This window comes from Poecile atricapillus, chromosome 21, assembly GCF_030490865.1.
Source record: "Poecile atricapillus isolate bPoeAtr1 chromosome 21, bPoeAtr1.hap1, whole genome shotgun sequence".
Taxonomy (NCBI): Eukaryota; Metazoa; Chordata; class Aves; order Passeriformes; family Paridae; genus Poecile; species Poecile atricapillus.
Window position 1 is genome coordinate 6023733 of NC_081269.1, and position 20008 is coordinate 6043740.

General features: G+C 45.4%; 1 protein-coding gene, 1 long non-coding RNA gene and 2 other non-coding genes across 9 annotated transcripts in view; 3 read left to right on the forward strand and 1 right to left on the reverse strand.

Moving 5' to 3' along the window:
• The first annotated feature begins 1210 nt into the window (after positions 1–1210).
• LOC131586841 (uncharacterized) lies at positions 1211–19129 on the forward strand. 6 transcript variants are annotated; one of them, XR_009279253.1, is made up of 8 exons: positions 1211–1565; positions 2110–2163; positions 2596–2666; positions 2827–2942; positions 3306–3401; positions 5907–6020; positions 7721–7846; positions 17361–19129. It is a non-coding gene; the product is annotated as an uncharacterized LOC131586841 (long non-coding RNA). The 6 variants fall into 6 exon arrangements; XR_009279251.1 differs by having other exon boundaries at positions 3306–3404; positions 7754–7846; positions 17361–19123; XR_009279248.1 differs by having other exon boundaries at positions 3306–3404; positions 17361–19122.
• Positions 2410–2483, forward strand: LOC131587201 (small nucleolar RNA SNORD49). The gene has a single exon (XR_009279313.1). It is a non-coding gene; the product is annotated as a small nucleolar RNA SNORD49 (small nucleolar RNA).
• LOC131587205 (small nucleolar RNA SNORD65) lies at positions 3161–3234 on the forward strand. Its single transcript, XR_009279317.1, has one exon. It is a non-coding gene; the product is annotated as a small nucleolar RNA SNORD65 (small nucleolar RNA).
• The window catches only part of LRRC75A (leucine rich repeat containing 75A), a 56273-nt gene continuing 48792 nt past the window's right edge, over positions 12528–20008 (reverse strand). Inside the window, exon 4 of the mRNA XM_058854078.1 lies at positions 12528–14640. Within this exon, the coding sequence (XP_058710061.1) occupies positions 14070–14640 (571 nt within the window). The 3' untranslated portion in view covers positions 12528–14069. The remainder of the gene's footprint in view (positions 14641–20008) is intronic.

A 20008-nucleotide genomic window follows, 5' to 3' on the forward strand; every position in this document is an offset into this window, starting at 1 on the left:
TTGGGGGGTTATACTGAGCCCACAGGAGCTTGCTTAGCTGCAGGAAAAATTGAGATTTATGGTTTAAGGGACCTGTAGAGAGGGTTTTGTTATTGAGTGTGCCTGGTTTTGCTTTTTTATGATGTACAGAGAAGCCTTGAAGAGTGCTGGTATCGGGAATTCTTTCCAGCTTTGGGTTTCCTTAGTTACCTGAGCAAGAAATTCTGGGATTTGGTAATTAAAAATGAACTCTGAATTTTAAGTCAGTGCTTTTTCCTCAACGTTTTAACTTCCATCTATTTGATTGAGAGATTGCAAAGAGAATTTTGTTGCAAGTCCCCTTCTCTTTGTGTTCAGCTGTTTAGTCCTTAGCTAATGTGTTCTTGATTTTTTAATTCACCTCCCAAATATCATCACCGACAGTAATTTGATGCAGAAATTGGTGTTTGATAGGGAGACACAGATGACCTGTATATTTCCCTAAAATCCGTTCATGTTTAAAATTGCAAAAAAAGAGAATGTTGGCTTTGTCTCTTGCTGGAGGATCTGTGCCTCAGAGGAAAAACTGAATTTTAGGTGATTTGTTACAGCACCACACTAGTCCTTCTCGTAGGAAGTTTTTGCAGTTTGGAAAAGGTGGATTTTTGATAAATAGTTCTTCAGGCTGGCTGAACACGTGGCGTGGAGGGTGAAATTTTAAAGCAAAGGTGGCTTTGTGTTTTTTTAAAAGGATGGCTGATGCATTTAGCAGGGAAAAGGAAACCAAAACACCCTATTTTCAGTTCAAGATGACACAATGTAAAAAGAGTGGAACTTTTATTTAAAAACAGCTATTCTGTTCTAAATAAAAGTGGCCTGAAATCACTCCGACCTCTCCAGTTTTCCTGGAAAAACAAAGCAGAGCTCGGGGCAGGGCCGGCGCTCCCCGGGGCTGTGCCCGGCCGGGGGCGGCACGAGGGTCCCAGCCCCGGGCTGTTGCCTCTCTCTGCCTTCAGGTGGTGCCTAAACCCGGGCTGGTTTTGGGGTGAGCTCAGTTTGGGTTTTGTTTTGGGCTGGGGTTTGAGCGATCCCCGGGGCTCCGTTCCCTCCTCTCGCTCCTGGCCCACACGGGAGGAAATGGAAGCCTCGGCGCACCCCCTCGCCTGTGGGGCCATGGCACTGCCCACCCCCGCCGCGGGGTGGTACGGTCCAAGTCTTTATAAGCGGTCGCCGAAAGCGGTCCCGCCTTTTCGTTCGTGCCCTCGGAGCAGGTGAGGTGCGGACGGGCGGAGCTGGGCTCGGAGCCGGGCTCGGGGCCTGCCGGGCGGGCAGCGGGGAGGCGCAGGCCCGGCTTGCCGAGCAGAGCGCCCGTACCAGTGAACGAGCTAAAGCGCTCGCTCCCCCAGCTTGGCAGTGGTAGCGGCCGCCGGGCCTGCCTGGGCCGCGCGGGTCGGGCCGCACCATTGAAGGGGCGGGGGGGGGCCGCGGCCTCACGGCACGTGGCGGCTCACGGCCCTTGTCCCTCAGGCCACCATGGAGGCGACACCGGCACCGCGACCCCGCCGGCAGCGCCGGGACCCCTCCAGGGCTGCGGAAACTCCTTCCCGGTAAGTCGGGAGGGCTCTGCCGGGCCCGGCTGTGTGTGGGGGATCACACGCTGCCGGCACAGCCCTGCCCGGAGCTCCATGAGGGCCGTGCAGGTAACGCTGCTGTGGGGAGCGCTCGGAATCCAGCGCCGGCCATGGGATTTTATGGCGCTGTTTCAGCAGTTTGGTCTCTTATTTGATTTTTCGGCGTGCCAGGCCCATTCTGTGTGATCAAAAATCACACCCTACAGCATTGGAATGTTTGCGATTTCAATTTGAAAATCGCCCTGTTGATAAATGCAATCCTGCGAGCTCACACTTAAGCTACTTTAAATATACATAATTATAAATTTCCTGATTAAAAATTATATAGAGGGGATTGCTGACTGCTTATAGCTGTCCGATATAAATATTCCAGTGATTCATATCAGCATAAACACGGGTGGAAGCACAAGCAGAGTTGGGCACGAGGGTCTGGTTTTGTTCCTGTTTTTCCCCTGTATAAACCTACTTTATACTGCTGAAGAGTATTCTGTTAATACTTCTCTTGGTTTTACTTCCACAGCAAAAAGAAGAATAAGGATAATAATTTACTTCTTGTCTTGACGTAAAGAATAAGGTAAAGGTTTTGGTTTTTTTTCCTATAAATTAAAGTGTGAAAAGTTGTTTAAGAGGTTCCAGGCCTATACAAGTGAAACATAACTTGTGCAAATTAAATCTTAAGTTAAATAAAAACTCACTAAAACTGATTTTGTGTCCACACAAGTTAAGAGTTAATGCTTCATACACAGAGGGGAGATTGTACGAGTGTTTGAGATACAAGCTAGTGTCTTGAGTGATTAATTAGAGGAGTTAATTAATGGCTGTTGATGATGATAACCCTGAATAGGAAGTGCCGTCAGATGCGAGAACTGACGATACCCTGACTCTGGTCTGAAATGCAGCTACACACAGGAGCTTGGACCTCGAAATTCATCCTCTAGAACCCACCATGCTTTCTCTCCATGAAAACATCTCACCTTTGTGTCCTTCTGTCCCACTTCCCCTGCAGAACCTGGGCTTCCCACGTGGATGTGACACAAGAGGACAGGGGACAGGTGGGGAGCTGGCCCTGATGTGCAGGTGAGTGATGGGTTTCAGTGCACGGTGTAGAATTCTGTACCAGCTGAAGTGTAAATTTAGAATGAGGTTTATAGGATATAGGGAGCTTGAGACGTGTATTTTCACTTAATCTGTGTGCCATAATTTTGTGTGTCTGATATTTATTTCCTGCTGTATTTAGGTAGAGCCTGCAGGTCTCTGCTGCCACGTGCTGGTTGTTGATGAGCACCCACTGAAGTGACAGCTCTTCACGAGTCCTGTGGAGGGCACTGACACAGCAGAGCAGGACAGTGCTGGGTGAGTTTATTTATTGTGCTCTTAGCTGTACGTGGTGGCTTTTCTGCAGAAATGTTTCTGCTCTAAATGTATAATTTATGAAGTTTTAGGCCAAAAAAAACCAACTTGGACTAAAATACAGGCAGTAAATGTGTAAGAGCAGCTGTTCCTGCACTGTAGACAAAGGGATAAAAATCTTGTTTCTGCCACAACAAATGTACCAGTTTCCCTTTGATATCATGTGATGAAACTAACCCAAACTTGCTGGAATTACCGGCAGATTGACTGGTGGTGAGCAAAAGGTTTTCTGATGATATCTCACTCATTAACAGATCCATTAATGATGATTAAGGTTGGTTACCTGACCCTGCTCCTCTGTTCCAGGTGGTGCTGCTGGAAACGTCTCTGAGGCAGAAGGACTCCAACAAAACACCTGAGCTTGAGGATTTTGTGTAGACACATTTTTCTGCCTGTTACAAAGTGGTAACAGTTAAAAGTGTTTTATTACATATACATTAAAGTATTTTTTAAACATTGTGTTCTGTCACTTTACTGCATTAAGGAATGACTTTGCATTCTGCAGCACATTTTTAATAAACACACTGGGCACTCCTACAATGTGCTGTAAAATGGTGAAGATGTACCCAGATTGCAGAGTGTTTACTGCAGATAATGCCAGTAGGGTTTAGTGTGGTAATTAGAGTTTAAACAAGACACCAAGAGTGTAATTACTGCAGAGATCAGCCCTTAAATACTCTGAGCAGCAAAGGCAGCTGCATCTGTAGATTGTTTGCAGGCTTGCTGTTTGTCATTTTGATCTCAAACCTGAGGTTAAAGTCTGCTACAGAGGCAAAGTTCAAGAGTTGGGGGGAATCTTGGGAACTTCAAGATGCTTTAAACAAGTTAAAACCCAGCATTTGAGGCCAAAACTCCCAATTAGCTTAATTATGTCAGTATAGCTGGCATGTTACAACACTTCAGTGCTCCTAAACATCCAAACTGATGGTGCTGAGCCCTCTGCCCACTTGGTGTCAGCAAGTGGAAGATTTTAGGGTGTGGTTTTTGCAAAAGCTTTTTGCTCTTTGCAAAATTCATAATTAAACTTAATTCCTCATGAGCCTATGGTCACTGCCAAAGTCGGATCACAGTGTTAACAGCTCCAAGTGGGAGAGTTTGGAATTGGTTTTGACTTCCCTGTGGATTCCAGGTGAAGATCTGAATTGCTTTCAGTTTTTATTGTGACTGAAAGGTGCTGTGAGCTGGTGCTGCTCATGTGGCATCACAGGGCAGTGTCCCTGTCCCTTCAAAAGCAGAGGGGGCTCTGCTATCTGAAGTATAAATTGCATTAAATGCAGAATTTCAGGAATTTCTCTTAAAGTCAGTACTTAGAAAAACAAGCTTAAATGTTTTCCAGAGAAACCTGGTTCTAAAACATGGAGGTAAACTAACCTGGATTATTTTCCCCATAATTGTTACTGTAATACATCCAGGGCTTAATAAAAACATTCAGCCTGGGCAATGGAGTAGGTAAAACATGTTTGGAATTAATTAGTTGCTCTTTATCTGAAAGGATTTGAGCAGTATGAGGAACAGGTTTAAATAAAATTTGAAGTTACATTCTGTTCCCAGTGTTTAAAGAAACAACACTATTTTTGCCTGCTTTTAAGAGCTTGTGTATTAGAACATGTTGATATTTCTTATAACATGCACTGGGAATAAAAATGGGTATAAAGTGAGCAAAAAGCACGAGGAATCCACCATTTTTTAAAATGTGAATCTGCAGACCATGAAGGTAAAAGCAGCCACATGCCCTCAGCAAACAGAAATAACCAGCAAATTGTTTAATGAGCTGTTTAATTTGCTCAAGGAAGGTTTGCTGCAACTTGTTTTATAATTCTTGCTTTCTAGTTTTAGAACTCTCTTTGAAACAGAGCAAAATTGGTCTGGGAAAACTTAAATACTGAATTTATCTGAGTTTGTTGAGGGTGCAGTTGGTGGTATCTGTTGGATGAGAAATATTCACGAGTTTCATTTTAGCATCACTTGTTTATTGTTCTAATCAAAACCAAAGTTCCTCAGCAGGGATCCTCTAACAGGCTGGGTTTTTGCTGAGATTAATGAATGGAAAAGTGTTATTTCTGTTAGAAAATGGTGCCTTTCAAACAAAACAAGTGTCCTCAGCATTTTACTGTGATCTTCCAGGGGAGCACAGATCATTTCATGGCGCTTGAGGGGAGCGGAAATAAAACCATTCTGTTTTGATTACATTTGGAGCACTTAAAACTTAGTGTTGGGGAATAAACAGCAGACAAAAATCTGGTTTTAAAACACAATTATTTTGGATTTTCTAAAGGTTTAAAAAGAACAGTTGGCAGGAATCCCTTTGGCACTCAACAGCAGCCAACAACCCCCGGATAAATCTAAAATAGATGAAAAGATTAAAGCAGAAAGAAAGAAAATATGCAGCAAAGCAAAGAATGGCCGAGTGCCAACTTTTAGCAATAAGAGAGATGGCAATGCCATGTCTCAAATCACTGTTTGAGAGAAAACATGAAGATTATCCCCAAAATACGTGTTGTGGCTGTGGAGCTGATGGAGAGGGGCTGGAATTGTGGAGGAGGAGGAGAGGGATTGACAGGGGCAGAGCTGCCTCGCTGCTCCCTCACTAAATCACAAGCCTCACGTTTCACATAAATGCTTGTTACCATCCTTATTTCTTGATTAGTATTGTAAAGCAATCATATCTACATCAGCACGAGAGTAATCACTCATGCAAAGCCATAAATTACTATAATTAATACATCCCAGCTATTAATGGCAATGTAAAGAGGAGCTCTCTCTCTTGGCTTGGTGGCTGCTGTGCCAGCTGAGGCAGTTTGAGCTGTATCTACTTAATTAGAAGGGAGGAAGGGATATCCTGTGTGTCTGAGCTCTGCAGAATGCAATAAATCCTAAATACTGACACTTCTCTCCTTTTCCCCTCAGAGCATGAGGAAGAGCTGTTCATTTTCCAACTCCATTTCAGAGAAGTGAGGCACAAAGGAGCTGCTGTGTTCCAGCAAGGAAGAACATTGGTGTCGTGCAAGGAAAGTGTCACAGGTTTGTTTTCTCCCAGCTAAAGAATGGCAAATGCTTTGTTTTAATTTCTGAGATACCACAGGCAGCAATTCTTGAGCTGCTCAGAGCAAAAACTCAAAATAACCAGGGGGTCTTTGGCCTTTCTCAGGCTCAGGATGTTTCTGGCACCACACTGACCTTGTGCTGCCAGAACTTGAGCACATTTCACGTGTTCCTATAAAAAGGACAAGGTTAATGCATCATTTAATGCTCTGCTAGGACAAACATTCCCCTTCTTTGTCACTTCATGTAATTTAGTGCCTTAATTTTACGCTTGAAATCAGTTTCAGCCCAAGTGTTATGAACCCATCCTAAAACTGCTGAACGTGGAGGGGATTGGACAGGTGGGATTTGATTTAGGGTGTGCAAGGAGGGCTGATTTAAAGAACATGGAGCATTTTCTGTTCCTGTGCTCTAATCCAGAGTAACATCTCTCCTGCTTTACCTCCTGACACTTGAGCCCACAAGATGGGGCAGTGACCATGCTCAGAGCATTTGAAATAAAAAGAGATTTTCACAGCCTTGAAGATGCTTCTTTGGGGAAAGTTGGTTTTGCTGCTGGTTCCCTTCCTGTTGTATAATAAGATTTGCAGCTTTCATTACTATGTAGAGAATCCCACACACAGTGAAAATGTCACTCTTTAATTAGCTGTTAATTAATGTTTCTTAGGGCTGGACCAGCAAAGGATCAGTTTTTGATGCTGTGCAAACTTGCAGTCATGGACCAAACCCCAAAGTGTTCCTGGTCTGAGTGTGATGAGGAGCCAAAGGAATTAAAAGTTATTTTTATTTAATAAAAATAAAGGATGATTTGCCCTTCATTACTTTCCCTCCCATGCAGCTCAGGACCTGCCAGGCTGTGGCTGCTCCAGGTGGATTTTGAGTCAATAAACACCCCCAGCACCTGTGTGGAACTGAAACCTGAACAAAATGCAAATGAGAAAATCACTTAGTGGAGACTGATTTCAAATCCCTGCTGTTTTAATCAAATAGAGATGTTAAAAGTTTAATCTCCAATAATTAAGACTTTTGTTTGTTAGACTCCTGCTAGTTCATGCAAGTCAATACTTGGATTTTTTTCCATAACAGTTTTTTTGTTGTTTGTAATGGTTTGTGGTAAAATGATTGTACAGCACAGCTGCAACACGAACTCTAAACAAATAATGATTGATGTTTCTGAAGCTGCCTATGGCTTTCTGCTGGGCTCTCCTTGGTTTTCTTTATCATTTTGATTTATTTCACAGATTTTTTAATTGCTTTCTTGCTTGTGCTTTCCCAGATCATGTAGGAGAGTTACTCTAGGTTTGATTTTCTTTGCAAACTGCACCTAAAGATTTGTTAGTGTTGGCTTTGGGTTTGTTGGGTGCTGTTATCACTGAACAGTGTATAGGCTTGAGGTTTAACAGCACATTAAAGACAAACTTCCAGCTGAGCCTGAGGTTATCAGCCATAATAAAAAATAATATATTTTTCTGGATAGCTGAAACTTTATTAATAAACACCTGAGTCAAGATAATAGTGGTACCAATGATAATTTGTTTATTGGCCCTTATCAGATAGCAAGTGCAGTGCTGGTGCTCGGGTGATCTGTGAGCTGTTTGATGCAGCTCACAACAACAGCAGCAGCTAAAATATCCAATATAAATGTTTTACATCTGTGCCTCCATCTGATAATCCTGCAGCAGTCTGCAGTGTTCCACATCGCCTCATTACAGATAAGGAACTGGAGCTTGGAGCCATGCTGAGAGCAGGCAGAGGATTTGGTCAGCCATTGGATAAAGCAATTTTCCTGAACTGTGTCAAATCAGGTATTTTATTCCTTTCAGCCATGGCAGTAAATAATAAACTCTTTGTGCTGAGTGAAATCCAGGGGATACCTGCTGGGAAGATGATGGGAATTGTTTCAAAGCTGGGAGAGAGGTGGGAGCTTTGAAATGCACAGTGATGAGAAGCTCCTGCATCAAGGTACCTGCACTTTGAATTTAATTTAATTTAATCTATCCAGTCACCTCCCCACCAGCCTGTTTGCTGCTGTGCTTTGGAGGAAGATGCTCTGTGCTTGCAGGAGGTGAAATAAAGCGTCAGTGTCAGGGCCAGGCTGTTTGGAAATGCAAAACAGGAGCTGCATCAAGGGCGAGGGATTTCAAAGGTGCTGCTTTTATGCTTCAAAAAGGTCTTTGGAGATGACAGCAACAACGTGGTGTCACTTGGCAACAGGTCAGAGGCTAAAGCTGAGGCAAAAGAGGGGTTTCAGGGAGGAGAACGGGGCTGAAGAATCACCAACACCAAAATGGTTTGAAGAATGGATGTGACTCCAGGGTGAGGGGACAGCTCTGGGCTGGTGGCTGCCCCTGCCCGGGAAGTTCAGCCCATTTTGAGGGTTGGCACAGAAAAAGGATAATATTTGCATTTCAGCCCCCAGCTCTGCTGTTTCTGTGCCTGTAGTGGAGGGGAGCTCTGAGCCTGCAGGAAAGCACAGCTTGGGAAAATCCTGAGCCTTGGAAGTGATCATTTAACAAGCAGGTGGGAACTGTGAAGGTGCAACAACAACAAAAAAAAGGAATAGTGAAGTCCTCCTCTTGGAAAGTGATGTGTAAATGCACACAGCCCCAAGCAGAGACCTTTTATTTTGTATGTTTGCAGCCTGTCCACCTCTGGGATTTTCTGCCTGTTCCTCTACATGCAGAGTTCCCCAGCAGTGGAATCCTGTAGGATCAGGAGTCAGAGCTCTGGGGCAGCAGGTACCAGAGTGATTGATTCTTTAACGCCTTATTTTTCATTTCTAGAGGAGCTGGAATTGCAGCTCTTACCTGGAATGAGTTACAAGGAGCAGCTGCCAAAGGGAAGCTCATTCCTGCGCTGTGCAGCTGCATTTTCCACATCTGGTATAGCACAATATCCCATCGTTTTCCATCCATCCCTGAGTCTCTGTATGCCTATTTCAGGAATTCAGGCCTGTAGTAAGGTGCTTTGTGGTTTTAATTGTGTAGATTGTGTTTAGAAGGGCTGTGAGTGCTGCTTGCAAAATCCTAATCATTAGGCACCTTCCCCAAAGCCCTGCCCAGACCCAGAGGAACCCTGGTTCTCCCTGGAGAAGGCCAGAGCTGACAGGGAGAGCCAGGAATAAAGTGGTTTTACAGCACATACCTTGAAAACCCAGTGATAAATGCCCAGGCCAAAGCTTCAACAAGTTACATCTTAATATTTCTCTTTTGTAAACCTCAAATCTATTTGTCCTTCCAATAACAGCTCCCTGAGAGCTGCCACGTGCACCAGGCTCACTGAAGGCTGGGATTGCTCATCCCCACAGGTTTATTTTCTCCCCAGACTGAGTTAATAAAACAGCAAAGAAGAAAGATGGCCCAGAAGCCACAGGATCAATAAGCTATTAGGAGCCAAGAAAACTCAGCAAGCTACACACATAATTAAAGACTGTGGTGAACAGGTTGCATCTTTTCTGACTCTGTTAAATCAGGTCTTCAGTTTTATGTAAAACCATCAACTGAGCTGAAGGTAAAGCCAGCTGTGTCTCTGTGTATTTACAGAGGGGGAGATAAAAAATGCACGCCCAGAACTGCCAGAAAGGACTGGAAACAAAGCACCTCCAATTCCCCACCCATCAGGGGTAATTGAGCTGATGGAGTTGTCACATAAAAAGATGACACTTTATTCCAAAATACCTTTCCTGCAGTGCCAGCTTGGGTGAGCCAAGCTCTTGTGTTCCTCCTTGAGAACAAACCCTGTGCTAACATTTTGTAGAAACACAGATCCCAGAATGGTTTGGCTTGGAGGGGACCTTAAAGCTTTTTTCATTCCAACATTCTGCTGTGGTCAGGGACACCTCCCACTAATCCAGGCTGTTCCAAGCCTCGTCCAGCCTGGGATTATCCATCCATTTATTCATGATAATTAATTAATATTAATGTTGATGTGCCTGGAGCTGGGCCCCCGCTAGGAAGTGAGACTGGAGCCTGGCTGGAGGCAGTCAGAACACCGTGAGGGATGGCTCTGTCCTTCAGAATTTCCTGTTAAAGACATTTCATAAATCTGGAAAGCTCCTCTCCTCTTGCTCTATACAGCCTGCTAGTGGAAATCATCCCCCAGGCAGAGAGGAACTGCACTGCCCTTGGAGTGCAGGAAAAGTGGGATCACAGGATGACATCCTGGTACCAGAGAGGTCAGGAGGAGATTTCATCTCACCATGGAACATTTCACTGTGGAGGTTGGGTCAGTTGTTTTTACCCCTTTCTCCTAAGCTTTGATACGTGAATTCTGCTAATAAGGTCAATTAGTTTCCTTGGCAATAGCAGATCCCAGCTAATGGAGCAGGGGACTCTGTGTTTCCAGGACACAAGTGCTTCTGAGCATGAGCTCACAAACCTGCTGAAACGAGGGGTGATGAACCACAGGAGAGCCCTGGAAGGTTTTTGCCCCTCTCCAAAGGCAGTTTGAGTGGGATAACCCAGCGTGGTGGCACTGCCTGGGGCAGCCCCTGGTCATTGCTGCCTCCTGTGTCATCCCCTTATCCTTCAGGTCACTTTTGGTCACTTTTTTTAGGTCACTTCCTCTGGGGAAGGTTGGTGTTTGGGTAATTTTGCTGACTTCTGCCCCTGAGCAGCAGCAATGCTTTTGGCCTAAGTATTTTGAGCTTCTGGGCATCCCCAGCAGTGTTTCTGTGTCTCCCTCTGCTCTCTCACATGCTCCCTGCTTGGGGGTGACTTTTCCCAGCCCTCTTTCCTGCTCCAAACCATCCCCTGGGAATGTAACCTTAATTTTAAATGAATAGCCACCTTCAAAACACAGGCAGGTTTGGTGCAAACTCTTCCCAGATCACCCAGCTGGAAGGAGCTCTCCAGCCCTTTCATGCCTCTCTCCTCCCTCTCTCATTCCCCGCCTGCTGTTTCTATTCCCCTCGCTGTGGGCTCCTCAATCTGCACAGAATGATTTCCAATTACGTTTTTGTTGCTGAGGGCATAAATCTCCTCCCCAGACTGATTTGCTTCATGCCCAGGCAGAGCTGTGGTGCTGGTGGAGAGAGAACCCACCAAGCCAGGCTGAGGCGTTTTATGCTTTATTTATTTTATGGTGGCCCTTTCCTCCCTTCCTTGACAAGAAATGACCTCATTCTGCTTTAATATTCTAACAGCAGTGATTTTCAGTCCTTGAATCCTTCATCTAAGGCCAGTTAAAAGCTTCTGACCCAAAGCAGCAGCCCAGTGTAGCCCAGGGAACATTGATTATACGTGGAGTGAGCCCTGAGCTTGTTTTGATGTTGATGAGCTGGGAAGGGAAGCGTCTCACTTTGCTTTCTTTAAAAAAAAACCCAACCAAACCCCACTCTGTGCTGAGCCCACAGGATCATCATTATCCTGAAGTGCACTAAGTGGATAATTGAACTAATCCACACTGCGAGGAAGGCACTGATGAGCCAAAGCTTTTATAACCAACACTCTCTACAACAACTCTGCTTTTTTCCCCCTTTTTCCATGAAAGTAATTTGGTGCATCCTCCAGCATGCACGGATGCATTGATAAAAATCCCTTTCTAGCTCTGTCTCTGTCTCAGAAGGGCTGAATCCTCACTGGGCACAGGGAAATCGTCAGCACCAGTGGAGCAGAGGTGGCTCAAGCAGTGCAGCACCTGCACGGGGCAAAGGCTGTGGGATTTGGGATCTCTCTTTGGAGATATTCAAATTATTTCTCCATGGCCTCCTGTGTTTCCCAGCAGGTGGAAGCTGAGCTGGAGGGGAAATGTGGCAGGAGCAGCCTCCTGGGTGGTTTTTGTTCGTGAGGGAATGGAGCAAAGCAGGAAAAAAGGATGCAGAGCTCACTCTAAATGCAAAGTGCCTCTGGTTTGTGAATTTGTGAACTGGGGGGGTCCAGGCAGCTCCACAGGCTCTGGGTGCTGTGCAAATACTTAACAGGGAATAAAAACCTTGCAGCAAGGAGCTTGTGATTTAAATAATTTAAACAGGCAGAGGGGCTTGAGCTGTGCATGAGGAGGAGAGGAGCCCAGTACTGAGGTACCTGGGTAGAAAGAAGGAATTGCTGCAGTTTCTTTTTCTTTCTTTTTCTTTTTTTTTTTTTTCTTTTGTTTTTTTTAATTTTTTTTGCAAAGATAAATCTTGTTCTTGATTAAATCCCCCTATGTTCCCCCCAGCTCCTTGGCCCCCATGGTCTGTTGCTGGGACAGAGCCCATGCTGCAAATAAACAGCCTTTTTTCCTTCAGTGCACTAATACTGGAGATAAACACCCTGTGGAGCACTACCCCACTCTCAGCATTCCTTTCTCCCACATTATTTCACACACTGGCAATATTTAAAATTTAAAAGATGCTTTTATGATGCTTCTGTGTCCACCTTGTACCCACCCTGAAGAATCCAGCCCATAAACTGAGCTCTTTATTTCTCCAGCAGCTCTCAGCACTGCCTTGTCCTCTGTTTTTTTCCTGGGCATTCAACCTGGACAGAGGGAAAATTCAGCACTGGGTCTTTATTAAACATTATCATTTATTTTGCTTATGGATAGCTCCTTTATTTCAAACAGAAATATTCCATATTCACTGGAAAGTTTTTTTCTGTTTTTTTTTTCATGCCTGTTGGAAAGAGTTAGAATTAAAACAAAACAAAAAAACAATAAGGAAAAGAAAAAGGCTTGGATACATGCAAATCATACTGAGTGTTGCCAAATGTATTAAAAGTAGCAGAGTTTTTTCTAAGTTACCTTCTTGCAAATGGAGGACAAACAATCACTGGCAGCCTGAAGCCCCTCTGGAAAAATGGACAGAGCCAATGGGACCAAAAGTCTGTTTGCACCCAAAAAAAAGCCAAGCTGGAGCCACTGCTGGGAGCTGCTCAGGGGAAGGGACAGAAAGAGGCTCCCTCTGCAAAGGGAGTCAGGTCTGCTCCTTGGAACACGAAGGAGAGGAAGCTTTTCCCACTTTCCTGCCCTCCCCCAGGTTTGGGATCCAATGAAATTCTGGCTCCAAAAAGCCAAAGTGCACTTTCCAGCACTGCTGCTCTGGGGTGATCCATTTCCCATGGAAAATGCAATAAACCCAAACCCCTGTCTTAGAAACACCTGGAACATTTTAGAAATGAAGCACTTCTGGTCCAGGGGGCAACAGCCACGGCCAAGTGACCCCAAGGCTTTCTGAGGCTCTAAATCCCAGCTGGCTGTGTGGCAGTGAGAGAGGAGATGAACCCCAGCTTTGTTTTACCTCTTTTAATCCTTCAGTACCATGGTCTCTTTTTGTCAGTGATGCTCCTGAGCCTCCTGTGTGTCTCTCCCAGAATGGATCAGATGCTCCCATTAAAAGCTCAGGAGTTTTTACAGCTGGGTTTTACTGAATAAATCCTGGGCAGGCACAGGTGCCAGCCTGGGTTTGGTAAGGCTGGAGGGTGAGGGTGTTTGTTGTCCAGGCACTGTGCAGGCTGGGATTTAACCCTGCCTCAGGAAAACAAAGCTCTCCCCTCTGGGCTGGGCTCACAATATTGAGAGGAGCACCCCTGGTTAATGTGTGAGCAGATTTTTGACCCCTGCTTTGTGTGTGAGCAGATTTTTGTTGTGTCTCGGCAGCCACGCCTCTCACCAGTGATTCCTGAAGTCAGGAGTGGGAAGGATTGAAGGTTTATCCCAGGCAGGTCCCCTTGGGGTGGCTGCTGTCTGTCCATCAGAGCAGCTGAAATCCAGCACTGAGGAAAGAGAGCCCTTCCCTGCACAGCCTGGGCACATCCCTGCTCCCTTTTCTTGCCCTTCTGAGGTTTTGCAGCCCCTTGGAGATGCATTTCTGAGAGAGCCAAAAGCACAGCACACCACTAATGCTTCAAAACACCTGGCCAGCTTTTAGAAAATACAAACACTCTACGTGATCACTTTTATGTGTTCTTCGAGAAGAAAATCTCTGACACTCGTGGCACAGGGGGAAGGCAGCGGCTGGGACTCCTGGAGCATCCAGGAGCGGGAACAGACCCCCCCAACTCGGAGGTTTTAAGTCATCCTTGCTCAAGGTGCCCACCCGAGGGCTGGACATCATGTCTGTGGTGTGGCAGCAGGGAGCTCCCCAGCCCTGGCTGTTCTGTCCGTCTGCTCCGAGTCCGTGCTGCCAGCCTGGCCTGGCCCAGCCCTCAGGTCCTCCTGGCTGTCCCCCAGCCCCTCCTGCCCCTCCAGATCACTGACCTGGCCCTCCCCGAACTCCAGGATGGTCGGCAAATTGCCCTGCTTGGGGCAGCGCCTCTTCAGGCTGACCAGGAAGGGTTGGGGCAGCGAGAAAATATCCACGTTGTTGCCCAGGTCGATCCAGGTGACGCTGGGGAACTTCTTGGGGTCCTTGAGGGTCTCGGTGAGGTCCCTCAGGATGGCCTTGGTGAGGCGGTTGCCGTTGAGGGCCAGCGTGGTGAGGCGGGGCAGGCCGCAGAGCGCGGGCAGCAGCTGCAGCAGCATCTCGTCCGTCAGCTCGGTGAAGCACAGCTCCACCGTGTCGATGTGCTCCGAGCTGTGCTCCAGGTAGGACGTGACCCTCTCCAGGTCCTTCAGGGTCAGAGGGATGCCAGACAAGTCCACGGTGTTGTCCTGGGGCTTCCCCATCAGCACGGCCTTCAAGCTGCGGGGGGAGGCAAGGGCAGGGGGGTTAATGTGGGGGGATGGCTCTGTTTGGGAGTTATGGAGAGATTTCATGGAGGATTTCAGCTGGGATTCATGGAGAATGCCCAACAGATCTTCTCTAGAGGGTGTCTGTGCTGCTGGGGGTCACAGAGACATTTCAAGGCTGTTTCGTGAGGAGCCCACATTCAAACCCCATCGTTCAGGAGTGCAAAGTTCATTTTTACAACCCCTGGAACAGAAAGGTTATCCTGGCTTCTCAGAACCTTTCCTGCTGATTTTAAAGGTGCAAAAAAAGGGTGAGCAAACCTTTGATCAGACAGGCAGGAATTGCTGTGTGACATTTCTCATCAGGAAGCTCTTTAAGCAGGAGAACACATTTTTTGTCCTCTCAGCTGCACAGGTGGGAAACTGAGACCCCCAAGCTTAGCAAACGAAGAACAGACACCTCCAGGGTGGTTTGATCTCACTTTCAGTGTGTGAAACCTGTTGTCTCTTCAGTCTCACCACAGAGGAGATGAGCCCTACAAGAAACCCTCAGATAAATACATTTATTCTCACTATGGCCCTACAGAGATTTATGAGCACGAGCTGGGCTGGAGTTTCACAGGTCAATTTATCTCCAGCAAAGCTCTGCTGGCAAACCAGGTGCCAAGGGTGGTTTGTTAATGAATTATCCTGGATACCTGAGGAGGTGGAAGGAGCCCTGTGACTGCTGTGTCAGCTTGGTGGCCTCAGGTGTCTCCTAAATTGGCCCAGGAATTTGATGCTGTGGAGAATTCTGTGATGCTGCTGCTCTGGCTCCTCTGGGAGTGGTTTTTCCAAGACTGCCCAGAAATTCCAAAGAAGGGGGGAAATGGGAGTTTTGCCTCAAAAATCCACACCCATGAATTGTGTTCCAGTTAAACCCAGAGCTGCTCCAAATCCAGAGCTGTAATTTGGTGTTGGCAGCTGCTTCTCTTGGATATCTACAGACACATCCTTTTTTGGGAGCAGCCCCATGTGGGACCAAGGTGATGCCTCAGTAACCACCTTTACCCACCTAAAAAACCCCCCAAATTTCTGTTCTCTTGCAGTCCTTGACCACCAAAGCAGCATCTCACTCCAAACAAAGCACAGAGTACCCTGTGAATCAGGAATAACCATTTAACAGCATGGCTAAAACGCAGCCGGGGTTGATCCTGGTTTTATCCATTTTTTCCTGTAATTTCTTGTGGGATGTCTGGTGTGGCTTCAAATAAGCAAAGTTAAGGAGATAACAAAGGGGGAATGGGGACAGCTTCAGCTCTTTTTTATTTTTTTCTTGTTTTCAGCTGCTTTCAGTATTGTTGCACATTTGTATTTTCTCTTGGAGCGTGCATAGGATTTCTGCCAGCCAGGAAAAGGAGATTTCTCACTGGGGTTCTATCCTTTCCCCCCTGAGAGGGATTTAGCTGATACCCACTGGAACAGATTCATTCTCTTGTACAAACTGCCTTTTCACCCTGCTGATGAGCAAAAAATTCTCCTGAATCCCCGGGTCAGAGCGACCCTGGCCTTGTCCTGGGGGAGGCTTTGCCCTCCAGTCCCTGGGGAACCAACAAACAAACCCCAAACAGGATTTCATCCAAAGAGTCCCGTGGCTATTCTGAGCCAGCTCGTGGAAATCAGGGGGGTATTTATGTTAACAAACAGCTGGAAAAGCTCTGAGCCATGCCATAAAAATTGGCCACAGAACAGCCCCAAATCTCAGGAGGAAAACCTTAACCATTAAACAAATCCCTCTGAGCTTTAGTGGGGGATCAGTTACACCCACTTGGTTTCATCCTCACATTTTACAAGGCTGTTCCATAGGGAAAACACTGATTTTTCACCCCCCCAAGCTGGGGTTTTGCCCAGTATAACACCAGGACTGGGAATAGAGCCCTTCACTAAGCTCACACAATTCATCAGCAGGATGCTGATTTATCCACGCTCACGCTGAGCTAAAAGCTCTCCCCCATGGAATCAGATCAGAAAACGTTGTCATAAACAGGAATATTGATGTTTAGATCAAAGGGAATTAAAAGAAAGGGGTTTCCTCTTGGTTTAAATTCATGGCAGAGCTCTCAAGCGCTGCACAAATCGTGACATGTGTCGTGTTCTGAAGGAAAATTGGGATGTTCAGCCCAATTCCTTGCAAGGCAAAGGAACAGCTCAGGGAAAATGAAGAGGCAGCCCCAGAGAATGAGGAATTACAGCAAGAAATTTATAGAGACACCTGGTGAGAAAACTATTTATGAAAATGTCAGTGAAACATTACTGGGCGTAATGAGTCACCCCCCCCAAAAAAACCAGCCCAAAAAAAAAGGTAAAATCCTGAGATAAAAGATTTGTCCTGAAATAATGGTGGTAGCAAGGATCAGTATTAAAGTGCTTTTTCAAAATCCCTGTTCAAATGATGGCAGTCAAAGACTGGAATAGAGTTTTGGGAAAGGAAGAAATACAAAGAAATGCTGCAAATTCAGTGATGATTTTGTGTAAAGGGTTGAGAATCCCCACCCTCAGAGGAGTAATCAAGACAAATAAATACAATTATTTAGCTTAAAGAGGGAATGTGACTTAGATTATAATATATTGTATATTGAATATCCTCTATTATTTTATACTATATATATATATATATATATAATATCCATATAATGAGGATGGATAAAAAGGAGATAAGAATGAAATGCTCTTTTTTCATCCCTCTTAATGCAGGATCTGAGGACACCTCCTGATGCTGAAAGACTGAATTCTCAGGGGATAAAAGGAGCTCAAATTAGCCTCCAGCCGTGGGATATCCCTGAGATCATGGATTTTGTGGGAAGTCCCAAGTGGACAGAGAACTGCTGTGGCTGAGAACATCTAAAATCATGGTAGGATTTAAAAAAAAATAAAATAAAAAAAATCGGCTGTGGACTAACTGAGTTTCAGGAGCAAACAAAATTTGGCAATTCACCCAGATGGAATGACCAGAATTGGAATTGCCAAATTCTCCAATATTTAGAGACAGGAAGTTCTTCCTTTGGGTTCATCCTCATTTTTTTAGTGAGTTTACACACACCCAGTGTGGGCACTGCTGTGGTTGCTCCTGAGCTGCTCCAGCTCCTCGGTCACAAAGGTTTGGAGCTTTATAAACAGCACAGTTTGAAGCCTCTGTTCCACAGAGCTTGGGAAAATCTCCCTCCTTAGAGATTCCCAGGGTAAAGAGGATTTTTAAAATACATAAATTTCAAAATATGGAATATTAAAGCCCCTATTTGAGCTTTCAAATAAATTCATTAAAAATTCCTAAGTCTTTGCTGTTAAAAAAGCACCAGTGGAGATTAATTATTGTTCTCTCTTCTTGTTCCAAGAGCCTTCCCAGTTTTGCCAAGGTTTGCACTTTTCATGTCATCAACTCCAGACATCCCTGCTGTAACATCATCCCTGTGCTACCCAAATTCCAGCCTGTTCCTCCTGTAAACTCTTGCATTTTGGGGGTTGGGAAGGGCAGGTTGCTCAGCCTGGAGCTCCTCACTCTGGCCCTGACATGTGACATCAAAATTAACTTTATTTTGGCCATTTGTAGATTAATTGTGCCTGCTGGGAATGCTCTGTGGGAATCACAACCCTAAACAGCATCTCCAAAAAAAAATCCCCAAACATTTGGGCTGTTCCTTGGATTCAGCACAGGAATTTTTAAGCATCTTAAGTGCAGACCTGAAGGGAAAGCTAAAATTGTCCCTGAATCTGCCTGTGGCAGCAGGATCCCCACAGTGACCTCCTGTGCTGCTCCAGGAATAGCTCTGTGCTCTCACAGCTTCCCAAATTCCCAAATCCCCAAATCCCTGCCTTTTCCCTGGCTCCACACCAAGCTCCAGGCCTGCCCCACCTCCATCCCAGGCAGAAGCTGGGGGTGTTTGATGGGAAAAGGGAATTCTGTGCTCTGGGGACGGGCAGGGCTCATGGAAGGATCGCTGCCATCAGGAAAGTCTGGATCCATAAATCTTTCCCAGCAGAAGGATAAAAGTCAGGAGCTGAGGTTTACAGTTCTTTACTAAACCTGTGGATTCATGGAATGGTTTGGGCTGGGGAGGGAAGGGAAAGGTTCTTGCTCTGTTTCAGAACCATCATTTTCCTCCCCTTCTTTTTTTTTTTTTTTTTCCTTTTATTTCCTGCTAAACAAAATGCTAAAAATAAGCACTTGGGAGCCATCAAAATGCTTTGCTGTAATGATAACTCTATTTAATTTAGTGAAATAAACAAAAGTAAATCTCTTGCTGTTGGAGAACTCCATTTTCCTATCCCATCCTCCCCAAAATAAAATGTATTTATATCATCCTTGCAATTATACCATTTGCTCCCAAACCTCTGATTTTATACAGAAATTGTTGGAATTTTTCCAACAAACTCTGCTCCAGAGGAATAAGGAGCTGCAGCTGATAGAACCTGGATTTGCAGGAGAGGCAATTTGAACAAATGCCCAGAGAAAAACAATCAGGAATTCAAAGGAAAACAACACGTTGGGCTCATTGCTTCTGAAAATGATTCCCTGGAAGAGAACTGGCTCGAAACAAGGATTTGTGTTACAATAAATGAGAGTTTGCCATAAAACAAAGAGCATTTTCTTCAAGTTCTAACACAGGAGGGGGAAAAAAAAGCTGGAAATACTCTTGGAAAGGGACTTTTATGATTGGGTAGATACAAAAATACCCAAATTTTATTGGATTTACATGAGCAAGTCTCCACTAGGGAGTGAGGAAGCTGGGCTGGTTAGGAAAAGGACCTTTAAATCCATTTTCAGCCCTCAGTGTCCAAAGGGAAGAGGCCACAGGAAAAGAAATTCCTAATAACTCGCTCATAAAAACACACAACTGGCTGCCAACATGTGTAAAAAAAAAAGTGAAAGAAGAGGAGGAAAAAAGAAAAGGGAGAGGGATGGGATGGAGAACAGCAGTGCTGGCCAGGACTCCAGCACTTCTCTGGAAAAGCAGGATGGAGATTTCCCTAAAATCTGTAATTCCAGCCTCTCCCTTTGGTTTTGTTGCTGCTTTGTTTGATTTTTGGAAGGAATGACTCCATTAACAGGCTGGATGTGACCCCAAAAGTGAGGGGAGAGTGTGGCTGCTCCTGCTCCTGCTCTGTCCCCTCACCATAAATTGAGTTTTGCCACGTGGTGTCTATTTGCAGATGGAAATTGGGGCTGGTGTTAATTATCTCCATCCCATTCCAGAGCCTGAGGAGTTTTGGGATGGGAGAAACACCGAGGCAACAGCTCCAATTCACCTCTGCCCACCAAAATCCTCTCCCAGCCCTCAAATCTGCCACTGGTGTTGTCCAACAACCAAAAAATCCAGAAAAAAATTGTGGAGAACTCCCTGTAT